Raw genomic sequence first — 12,620 nt, 5'->3', positions numbered from 1 at the left:
GTTCTTTGCTTTGCACTCTATTTAGCATTGTTCACTGTGACATATGGTGCGTGTTATTTCTCTCCTCTCACTCTTTTAACCCCCTTCATTCTCTCTCTCTCACACCCATTTCTCTCTTTCTAACCCCTTCATTCACTCTTTATCCCCTTCTCTCTCTCTCTCTCTCTCTCTCTCTCTCTCTCTCTCTCTCTCTCTCTCTCCCTCCCCCTTTTATTCTCTCTTCTCTCGCTCCTTCTTCTCTCTCACTCACTCACTTCAGATCCATCTGCCATTCCCTCTTCCATTCTTTGTTTCTCGTATTTGCTCACAGAAGATAACAAGCATAGGCATAGCCAATAGGTCTCGCCTTTGGGACCTTACAATTTTTAGCCATGCAACACTTGATGTTGTTGCACCAAGGTTATTGTGCTGGATAACTAAACACTTATAAGGTCCAAAAGGGGAGACCTATTGGCTATGCCAATGCTTGTTTTAAATGTGGGGCTTCCCAGAGATAGATCTGTTTGTCAGCCATGTAAATGCAAAATACCCAAACTTCGGGTCCAGACATCCACACCCATTGTCCAAAGGCAATGCAGTATGGATGAACTGGTCAGGGATATTTGCTTACACTTTTCCACCTCTCCCACTCATTCCATTAGTGGTTTGGAAACTCAAACAGCACTCCCTCACGCTTATCCTAGTTTCTCCCACATGGGCCCGACAACCCTGGTTCACAATTCTATTTGAACTATCAGTAGTTACCCACCAAAAACTAGATAAGACATCCAGATCCCAATCAGCTCAACCTTGCCATTTTGTACCAGAAATCCTAGAGTTTGGCTACCTTAATCTTCCGCCAGACTGTATGAATGTTATCAAAGAGGCTAGATGACCTACCATAGTAGCATTCTACGCAGCAAAGTGGAAGAGGTTTGTCGTCTATTGTAACAACAATCAGATCGATCCACTAGATGCTTCAATACAAGACATAATTTGTTATCTATTACACCTACAACGTTCTAACTTAGCGTACACATCCATACGCTTGCATCTTGCTGCAATAGCTGCAAATCTGCAAAATAGACAGCACTTGTCTCGCTTTAGAGTGACCGCTATTGAAGTTTTTATGGAAGGACTTAAAAGACTCATTCCTCCCAGACTTCCACCTTCTCCAGTGTGGAATCTCAACATAGTCTTTACAAGACTAATGGGTCCACCATTTGAACCGTTGCACAAATGTGAAATACAATTTCTCACCTGGAAGGTAGCCTTCCTTATAGCCATCACTTCTCTAAGAAGAGTCGGTAAGCTTCAAGCACTAACCATAGAGGAACGATTTTTACAAATACATGTAGAGCTATAGAGTCATATGCACCCACCCGCCTCCCCGGGTACCTTTACCTGTTGCAGGGATATCTTACTTAGATACAATTTACATAGATATCTCTTTTTATTCCTTAACTCCATCATCACCCTTTATGGCAAATCACAATCTAAGGATGGAGTCGATCCCCATGCGCACTATCAGCGAAAGGACTACAGCTCTATATGCCAAGAACAGATGCATACTGGGTGATTAGCATTTTCCTTTTATAGAATATTTTCATACTAAGAATTTAAAATGGAAAACATGTACTTTGTTCATTAACTCATTGTGTTGTATGTATTAATATGACTTGTTTATAAAAATGTACTGGTATGCCTCAGCTGAGTCAAAAGAATATAATATTGTGAGATCCAAGACATTCGTAAGAACCTCAAAATAGTTTCCCTGATCTCCTGTAGCTCCCATCCAGGACAGCAATCCGGGACACAAATGAGATTTTAAACTCACTAGAACATAACTACATCCATTGCCATTTTGAAGCCAAAACTAGAATGCTCGCTGGGTGATGGGTAGAAACGCATGGTTGTGTCCTATTACTTGACTCTTTGGCCTACGACTGGTGAAAAGGATTTATTATGGTTTTCAGTCCTACGAGCACTACTGCAGGCAGAAGAGCCAACTGGATTTGGAATAGCTTCATTCTAAACAAATGAACAGATTGACGGAGCAACCCAAGGAAAAATCAAAAGGAATGAAATTGGCATTTCCAGTAAAGGTTATGTGCTGGCCTCAAAAGGTGGACGTTTTAAACTCTAGGCAATCTAGGAAATACTATGACTTTTTGGCTCCATTTCGGAGGGTGTTTTTTTTTTCTTCCTGTAGTTAACGTGTGCATGAATGCTTCATTGAAGCACATTTCAGGCTTAATGATGGGGGTGTGTGCTGGTAGGCAGGTTAGAAATTCGATTTGGACTACTTGTGGTAACGGCAGTCGTTTGTAGCAGCAAAAAACTACTGAAAGTATGGTTTATGTCTCTCCTACTAAGGCTGCTCATGCGCTGTCTGTTGCAAGACCTATTGTTAGCATACAGTGGGCTTGTAGTTCGCCGATTGATTGCCATTGGTTGACTACATTATCGCTCTCATTTGCTTGGTTCTTATTCGCTACCTTGTGTGGACTTTTATTTCCTCTACTTGCTGTTGTCGTTTCCATTGGAGCATAGACACCCACTTGTGCCCTTCCATTGCTCATTTTTAAGATGGTCCATTTTATTTTATTTTTGTTTAAGCATTCCACAACTTTCATGTTTTCTGTTTCCCTAGTGTGCTTCTGTTCCTGTCCTCTGTGTTGCACTCTCTCTCTTGCCCATGTGCTTCTTCCTACCAGCTCTGATTGCTTTCTCTGATATTTACTTTTCCTCCCCCACTCTAGGTTGCTGTCTTTCACCTGCGGGCCTACGTTTACACTTGATTCCTAGAGACAATGAAGATATTTGGATCTGGTAGCCAGGGAGAAAATTGCCTGTATGACTTTTGGATCAAATTAGCTGGGAAACAAATACACTAGCACCACTTCTAAAGGGGTGCAGTGGCACCTAAATCCCTGGCCCTACAATTATAGCCTGGGGTGTCACAGTGGATTGTCAGACTCAGCCTTCTTTCACTCAAGGGAATGCTTGCCCCTCCAACCCCTGCCCTCCCCCACCCGGACATGTAACACCAGCTATGATTCAGTGGTTAATATGTAAAGATAAAAAAGAAGAAAAGAAGTGCCGGGGCGCTTGTCAGGAGGCAGCTTCGACCAGCCCATTTCTCCTGTTAGCGCTGCCTAACACAGAACCAACAAACCCTACAAGTGGGGAGGGTATATGGCATAATGACAAGAGCTGCTGACTTTGGAGTTGGGGAATCACGTTCACGTCTCGGCATCAGCTCAACATTCTGTGATACTGGGTGAATCACTCAGTCTCCCTGTGCCCACTAAAAATGAATCTGTCCTTAACTGGTGCTCAAGCATGGTGTTGATGATTAAGTGCCAGTGCTGAGCACCGTAAACTATTGACTCAAATTAAGCATGGCTCTTGCCCTCCCAGAGATGCTGCAGAGTTGGTAACGCAGAGGACCAAAGCAGTCACTGCTCATTTCTGCACCAAAAGTTTTAGAACTAAGCGCAAGGATTCAATTTTACAACATCACAATTTTAGTTCTCGCATTCCGAGACTGCTTTTGGTTGCCTGTGAGCAAAAGCATATTGTGGACCTTAGTGCTTTATGAGGGATGAAAAACGTGGGTGGGGCATCTCAAAAAGGGAATCCATTGCTTTACATAGCATCATGCCTAACCAACATTTAGGTCCCACTTTGTGCTACTGCATCCAGACGTATCACACAGTAACCAGCATCTCCCTAAAACAAGACTGACCTATAGACCTGCTGAGTTTTTGTTAGCAGTTTGATGTAAATGAGTTACAACAATGATTTTCTAGTAAATAGTTTGAGTACGTATTTACAAATGGTACATATGTGACCATCACTGTGTGCTCACTGGAGATACCTGCAGGATTGGATGAGCATGTAATCTGAGCACTGTTATGCCCCACTGACTCACACTGCCTTCAGCCTCAGCTCAAAGCTCTCAGTCGTGCCCCATTATGAACACTCTTCCACAACTAGAACTCACCCGGACACCTAAATGCGACTCTGCTCATATGTACCATAAAGTAATAGAAAACCCAATAACTTAGCCTTTTGGAGCCGAGACCTCTTGGCTTTGTCAATACTTAGTAAAGTCAATTACAATACAAAATTGCACTAAAGCAAATGGAGTTTACACATGTTAATACATTTAAAGTCTTTATGTCTGTTATTGTGATTAACGCATTTCTTCCACCAGCTACAGCACAGAGCAGGTGCAATGGACCCGCCCAATTTAGCTAGTGGTTTAGCACCTCCTCACACTAAGCAGTTTTTTTATGTGCCAGAGACTACTGTGGCAATGTGTGCTTTTCGAAAACAAAGGTATATTTTTGCTTCTAGACAAAGTTTTCTTTTGTACTGTCAAGGGCCCAACAGCTCCCTAACAAGAAGGGTTGCCACAAATATGAAAAGTACAGGCATTGACAAAGCCAAAATCTGTCAGCCAACTTCTGGCTAATTGCCTTTGACAATGCTTGTTTTGGTATGCTAGCCACCCCGAGTGGATGCTTACCATTTCCATCATTTAATAGGCACTCAATTTGTGTAACCTACATAATGTAGGTAATAGGGTTTTACTACTATCCAACTCAGGCAGTGCTACTAATGGTAGTTACTTTCCTCTGAAGGAAAATAGGCTTAGTCAGCCCTGACAAGGTTCAGCTCTGTATTCTACAGGTTTTTTTCAGGTTTCTGCAGGAGTCAGAAGCCCAATCAACTATCTTACAGATTTTCCATTTGATGGTCCATTTAAGAAATACAGACTGTTGTCACTTGTCACAAGTCAGCAGGCGCACACAACGCTCCTGTTGAAAGATAACTGTATTGTACTTGTGTATTGACCATGAAGACAAGACCAGCACGAACTGTAATCATTCTGTTAGGGTTAAAGCACTCATCCTGCATTTTAATGTAATTCATTGACTGAAAGAACTGACGCCCCGAGCACATACACCGTTAGTGTCCAAATAAAGAAAGAAAGTAATCAAGTTGTGGTCCTTTTGTCATCAGATCTTCATTTTATTTGTCTGTACGTCTCAGCCTCACCCTTGCCAACACGTGTTTCATATTCAGGGTTAGTCACCCTACGACTTCTTCAGGGCTGTAATATTCAGGCGTTTGCTTAGATGGTATGTTGTTGTGTCCACAAATTCCAAAGTTCGTATGTTAGTTGCAACAAAAGATAACTTAGCAAAAGTATGAAGAATCCAGTAGCGAGTGATGTGCCGCCTCCCGAGTGCAGTCAGGTGTCCATCGTCTCCGTGTCCGTTGGTACGTCTAAAGTCACATTGCAGCCCTGAAGAAGTCGTAGGGTGACTAACCCGGAAGACGAAACACATTGGCTGGTGTGAGGCTTAAACGTATACACGAATAAAATGAAGATCTGATGACAAGATGACAACAACTTGATTACTTTCTTTCTTTATTTGGAGACTAGCGGTGTATGTGCTCAGGGCGTCAGTTCTTTTTGCGTATCCCTGGGGATGAAGGGTTGACATCCCTACCCTTGGAGGACTGCGGATAGTTGAGATCAAGCAAATGTAGGTACAATGCATGCTTGCGTCTGAATTACCTCACTCACCCATCTAACTTGTGTAATTTCTTGACTTAGTATAGAATGTAGATTTTGTCAAATATATTTTAAATACAAGATTTGTGCTGGGTTGGGATTAAGGTATTTAAAGAAGCACGAAAAATTAGCTGGATAATAAACTGCTTAATGATGTTCTTATCCATTTTTGTTTTGCAGCTTTAAAGTAAAGTTCTGCTTAAAGGCTGACGGTAAAGGAAATATACCACGTGACCTTAGTAAGTAATTTAAAAATAAATATATACTTTACTGCTTTTACTTTACAATGTGTATGCCAAATAAAAGAGAATTCTCAATGTCATTCCCCTTGTATGTCAGAAATACTTATTTTAAATAGTTTTTTCTGTGTTTACTGGTTGGTAACTTTTGCCTCTTTTGACAACTGCAAGGATGACCTGCATGAAAATATGATCATTTATTGAATCCATAGTTAGTACAGTGTGTTATCACGCAGTACTGCTTTCCGATCCCAGTGTGATCCATATTAATATCCAGTGATAGTTCACTTTAGGTTGGCAACTCCTGAAGCCGAGTAATGGGCCTTGAAGCCTTTGGTCTTCATGAGACAGCCACAATATCCTTTGTGGAGAGCTAACTAGACTTACAAGCACAGGTTTATACTGTAGCCATAGGTTCTGAAGCATTTTTGAGAGTACTACAACTGAAGTGCCTTGCTGCTCCTGACAAACAACCAACATACTATCTGTGCCACCAAAACCTGCCATAATTTGAGGGATCTCCTGACCTTCTTGCGGCCAGTTACTTAGAAAGAGAGGGAGGGAAATTCCGAGTCTAGACCCCACAATTGCAAAGGGTGAGTTCCCTCATTCTGATTTTTGTTGTGGGAATTATTTTTAGGCGTACAGAAGGCTTGCAGCTGCATTTTAAATAAGCTGCAACCTGTTCATGATGCCTCCGAAACCTTCCAGTTAAGCCTTATTGAATAATGGAAGGGACTGTGCTCCTATGCGGTAGTTAGAGACACGTGAGGATTCCCTAAAGGACTTAGAAGTGGAAAAAGACCGGCCCTCAACCAGGTGCAGTGTACAAGCGTCAGAATGGATTCTTTTGCTGAAGTAGGTTTAAATTCAATGATTCGGACTAATTGAATGTGCTCCATCTCAAGATCTCTGTTCATGTCAGCAGCACTTCTGTCATACGATTGCTCAATGCATGGAAAGTAGTGTGGCATCCTCTCTTACTACGTGAATGTATGACTACTTACAGCTAACAGTTAGCCAGGATCTAATTATGGAGTCTTAACTGCAGCTCAATCCTTTATCCAAAACAAACAGCAGTGGTCACTGTTTATTATTGAGCACCTGATATCAATGAAGATGAGCAAATACATAAGCATGCTTCGATAACTATTCTCTCAGTTCATTTTCATTGCCATGCATCACTGTCTTACTTCAAGTGAGGAAAGCACTGGGGCAGGACAAAATAAAGTCTGTGAATTTGGAAGACAGGCAAGGCATATTCCACATCAGGAATATGCATGTGGAACTTGGTCCGTTGATTGGTTGGTGGTGGCGTGACCACCTCATTCCAATTCTTCACTTACACTACTTCGGGTCCTGAGACTTTTGGATGTTGTAGTCTTAATTTGCTTCCATTGAAATAATTTTACTAACTCACCTGATCACAGTAATTTGTCCCTTTTTGTAAGTCGCATTTTAGGGGATTCAGAAAAATGTACAGTCTCCAAATAGGTATCTTTACAAATGGTATATTTTCAAGTATACACTGAAACTGACAGATTTTACACTAGTGGAAAATCCAGTTTTCTTCTTTAATTTGAGATGCCAATGCATCTTATCTTTTTAGGTCTCTCCTCCAGACAGCTTTTACCTGACTTTTTTCCTTCTTTAATGTTCTACATATTTTTAATAAGGTTTTACAATACGTACAAACAATTAGTTGCCCCAACCATGACAGTGACGCTTCAGTAGTCAAAGGGTCATCATTACAGTAGCCGTTTTCAATGGTGCCCAAGCTAATATGGGTAATGTCACTTCCTCCCGCTTACAGAATGTGGTGCTATAGAAACGAAGGTGTTAACCAGCCATTGTTCCAGTCAATAAGAATTATAAATCTCAAGTTCTGGGCATTGTGTGCGTCAGTCTGTTGTGGCTAGTAGGGTTGCAGTGTCTGGGGGTAGGAAGAGTAGTGTGTTCTAGCTAGGATTCCTGTCAATGTTGGGACCCGGACTCTAGGGTGTAGTGTGGCCATCTTTGTTGTGGGGATCATCAATCTACTATTGCTCAGATAGTGGTGTGTTGACCTCTCTCTCCCCTGGTTACTCTCAAGCAGTCTGATTTCTCCAACCAGCTGTTCGCCAGTGGCACTCTACGGAGGCCCCTGGCTTCTCCTAGCTGCAGAGCTGTTCCCTCAGCTGTCCCCCAAATGCCAACCTCCGCCTGCCTTCCATTGTGCAGCAGGCCTTCCGCACTCTTCCAGTGGCATGCTATGTCTCTGCAAGCTACACCCATTGCATGGTCCAGGAACCTATTCACCACTCTTGGTCTCTGCCTGCAAGGGAAAATACCTAACAGTCCGATTTCACATGCCCCATCGACCAAGGGTTCTTTCCAGATCTGCCACCACTCCCTCCCAAAATGTGTCAAAATGCAGGCACTGCCACACCATATGTTTAGTTTATTTCTTTATCGAGTTTTGCATAAAGTGACCTTAACCCGAAGGTATCGGAGCGGTTCACAGAGTTTGCATGGCAGCAAAAAAGTGAGTTACATTTGAAGTAAATATAAATACATAGTAACAGTATGTAAACTAAATATACGAAAGCATTAGGATAACCGAATACAGTTTTGAGGTAGTAATAGTATGTAATGGAATATTATGATGGACAGTAGAATAGGTAGACTATATAGTTCAGAGGTAGATCGGGTAGTGCCTGGTGCTGGCGGGGAGAGTAGAGGCACAGTTTTCCCAGAGGTCGTGGTGCTCAGATTTATTTAGTGCGGATGTGAGCAAACCGGCCAGTCAGATGCTTTAAAGGTTGTAGGTTCAAATATTTGCTGGATAAAAGTTGTCGGTAAGTCCTAGGTCAGAGCATTCCAGATTCTGGGAGCCTTCCTGGAGAAGGAGCAGTTGCAAGATTTCTCTTTCTTAAAATTTGGAGGAATCAGAAGTAGACCGTTACAGCTTCATAGATGTCTCCTTTGACCGGATTTTGATAGTGTGTTTTTGAGGTAGGCTGTTTTTTTCATGTGAGTTATGCACGCAGTTTTGAGTATAGCTCTTGCCTTGATTGGAAGCCAATTGAGCTGCTTGAGAGTGGGAGTGATGTGGTTGAAGCGCCTATCCCCCAATAGAAGTCTAGTCTATGTGCAAAGTTTGCATCCAATAAACTACATATGTGCCCTTTCTGGTCCTGGGTGTGCAGCACCGCATTGATTCTTTGTGAGGTGAGGTAGGTCATGTGAAAGTAATTTAATTGCATGTATTTAAACGTTGTGTTCCTCATCAGTGTGTAGAACTGCTGCAGTGTCTGTGTCCATTCCTTGTCTCTTAGGCACCTTCCCAGAAGTCCCTCTCAGACATGTGACAAACCATTGACATGTGTCGCTAGTAGCATCTTATACAGCCAAGAAACCAGTGTAAGACCATCCTCAAACGTAGGCAATGTTTGTAGCATGTCATCTGTTCGAGGCTCTTAGTCTATGACCCCGACAAGTGTCACATTGCACTCTTGATGATACCGTATGTCAGGAACTGCACCCCGGTAAGTCCGTTCATGGACTCCAGGCTGTCCATGCTTCTGAGGTCCTCCAACGTCGTGAGGCCCGCTTCCATCCAGTCCTCCAACCTCATTGCCGTGAGGAATCCTCCTCTTGGTGTAAGGAGGGCCACTAATAGCAGGACCGGCATGTGAAGTTGGGCTCCTCCAGCTTTGCAAACAGCCCACTTTCAGCAGGGCAATTGTATGTTTAGGAATTTGGGTTTGTGTGTTGGGTCTATTTTGGCTCCCATCAGAAGTGCCACTAAGGCCCCTCTCTCCTCCACTCTCCAAACTCACCAGCTCCTGTACAATCTGGCACACTAGCCATTTGGTCAGCCATTGCAGTTGTGCAGTACTTCTCACAATCTGGCACTCCCAGCCAACCTCTGCCGGGTTGGCCATTTCAGCACCTGGAGTGACAATCTGTGTTTGTCACTCCTCAAATCAGCTCCCCTAACAGTATGTTAAAGGAGCAGAACCATTTTTGCGGGACCCATAGCAGCAGGTTGACAAGTGCAATTTAGTACCCGGGGCAGCATAATCATTCTGGTTAGGGCAATCCGTAGGTTTCCCTCTAGTGTATCCACATTGGAGTGGTATATGTTGACCCCAGAGTACCACAGGACCATCAGCTCCCATCTGATCGCTGCCTGCTGTATAGCCACCAGGACTCCAACTGGTCATGTCCAATTGGAAAGGCAAATGATTTTTGCTAGCTGGTGCACAGCCTGAGATCCAACGTAACATTTCCAGGCGAGCCACGCTCCACGGCAGTCCCTCCATAGGATTCCTGAGATAAAGCAACATGTCATACGCATAGAGGGAGATCATAGGTTCTTACTCCCTCAGTGGCATTCCTCTACTCAGGCCCTCCACCCTGAGTACTTCAGTGAAGGACTCCACCGCCAGGGCAAACAGCAGCTGAGACAGTGGGCAACTCTGCCTTGTGCTCCGGTGTACCTCAAACACCTCTAAGATAACCTTGGCCACAGGGACCCTTGCCAGCGCTCCTGAGTACAAAATTTCCACCTATCTGCCCCATTCCATACTCAGGTTCATCCTATGCATGACCGCCCGCAGGTACTGCCACCTCAGCGTATCAAAAGCCTTGAGTATATAAATGGATTACGCAATGGCTCTTGGGTAGATGGAGATATCCATTTCTTCGAGTACCTTGCAGTCTCCTGATACTGTATGACGTGTTGCTTTGCAAAATAAAGCCGTTCTGGTCTGGGGGGGGATAAGGTGTTTCATATGGGACAGCAGGCGGCTGGCCAGTACTTTACTCAGAATTTTATAGTACAAGTTCACCATGGAAAGCAATCTATAGGCTACTGCAGCTGGCCACTGATCTGTTGACTTGTGTATGGGCATAATGTGGGCCTTTCTAGCAGTATCCAGTAGGTGCATGTGTGTCTGGTAGAACTCCACAGGAAGAATGTTAGTTTCTGGTGTTTTTGACCACGCAAGCTCCTTAACAGCAGTCCTAGTTTCTAACTCTGTTACTGGCCCACCAGAGCCTTGTTGTCTGTCATGGTGAGTTGCAGCAGCAGGGCGCGGTCCAGGTAAGCCTCAATCTCAGCCCCTGTGACCAGGCCTGGGTCATTGTTCTGCTCCCTCTATTGCAGGGTAAACACCTTGTGTATCCCCCTCTGAGAATAGACTACTGTGCCCGCTTGGTCCGCGATACTCATGAGAGGTCTCCCTCTATCAGCAGGCTGCACCAACCAGGAGAGCAGCCTGCCTGTCCTGTCGTCCTTCCTAGGTGCCAAATATTCCCTCCCATGTAAGGTTCATAGTCGTTCCGTGGTCGTAGCATAGTTCTCCCTCTCTTCTAGAAATTTGTGCCGACCACAGGATTATCCACATAGTCCCTTTCCAGTCCCCTAATTTCATTTTCCAAGGAAGACAGTTCTTTTGGCAGGGTTCTGCAGACACCCACTGACCGCCCGATACAGAGGCCCTTCACCTACCACTTAATACCATCCCAGTCCACATTTGTGTGCGTCGCTGTGTGCCAGATATGTTGAAAATAGTCACTAATGCCTTCCACCAATGGCTTTCGGAACTTTGGTTCCTGTAGGTGCGTCACCTGGAGTCTCCAAGTCCAGACCATGGGAAACCGCCCGTCCCAGTTCATACTCATGATTATGGGATTATGATCTGAAAGCATGCAACTCTCGGTTACTACATATGTGTGATGTGTTCGGCCACTCCAGGTGAGCAGATTATCATGTCCAGGCACACATGAAGAGCATGCACTGCCGAGTAGTAGGAATATTCCCTCTTCCTCACATTTCTGTCACTCCAGCTGTCGGTCAGATCCCAAAGTACCAACCAGTGACGGAAATCTCGAGCTGTGCACTCAGTCTGGTAGCGGAGGCACAGATCTGTTCATGTCCATGTCTGTGTCAGTCATGCATCTAAAGACCTCCCCCAATTACCAATGGGTTACGCACGCCCCCAGATAACACCCTAGTCAGGGAGTCTAGGAACTGGGTCTGTCTGATGTTTGGTGCGTAGATACTGCTCTCTTGTAGTGGCCTACCATCAGGCTTCCCCTGCACTAGCACATATCTGCCCTTCCCATTGGTTATCGCCCTCTGGATGTCCCAGACTCACCCAAATCAAAGCCCCCCTTGTGAAGGATGAGCCTCCTGTTGCATACAGCTGTCCCCTCCAGCACCTCCTTAACTTCAGTATCACTCTATCATTGAGATGGGTTTCTTTTAATTGGGCCAAGTCACCACCCCTGTGCTTTAAGAAGGCCAGTATTTTGTCTATTTTGCTGGCAGACCCCAGTCTGCGCATGTTCCACATGAGGAATGTGTGCTTGGTCTCTCCCATTTCTATCACCAATAGTCCCTGGATAAGGGCTCCATGCCCTCCTGTTGTGTAGCAGTCGAGGGTTTGCTCCCAGTCCCTCCCCCACCTCCCGCGACCTGTGTAGGCCCTGAACCAGATAACTAATGATCATATAATGGACAGATTGGCATGAACTCAAAACATAAACGTTTCCTCAACTCTCCCTCCCCAAGTCAAGCCTGCAGCATCTGTTCGTCCAGTGAATTTTCACTCATAAAACAGTTTCAAAACAGTATCAAAGTACGTTTGTGAGAAGCTGATCTTGGGGGTGGTAGTCAATCGCTGTATCTCCTAGCTGTGCCACCTCCAGTCCACAGTCCACCCATTAATGCAGATGACAGCCTGCCTAACTATCCCCATAGTTTGGCCATTAGTCTAGGGCAACCAGTCAAGATCCAACTCCCTCTCAGAGCCTCATTG

The 12,620-nt window shown here is 44.4% G+C and overlaps 1 protein-coding gene across 1 annotated transcript in view; it reads left to right on the top strand.

The window, feature by feature from the left end:
* Positions 1 to 12,620, top strand: part of ITGAV (integrin subunit alpha V) — a 382,159-nt gene that overhangs the window by 242,591 nt on the left and 126,948 nt on the right. Inside the window, exon 16 of the mRNA XM_085648702.1 lies at positions 5,753 to 5,811. Within this exon, the coding sequence (XP_085504828.1) occupies positions 5,753 to 5,811 (59 nt within the window). The remainder of the gene's footprint in view (positions 1 to 5,752; positions 5,812 to 12,620) is intronic.

The sequence above is a fragment of the Triturus cristatus genome, chromosome 3_2 (assembly GCF_964204655.1).
Source record: "Triturus cristatus chromosome 3_2, aTriCri1.1, whole genome shotgun sequence".
NCBI classification, from domain to species: Eukaryota; Metazoa; Chordata; class Amphibia; order Caudata; family Salamandridae; genus Triturus; species Triturus cristatus.
Note: the sequence above shows the minus strand (reverse complement) of the source record. Positions and strands in the feature narration are given on the sequence as shown.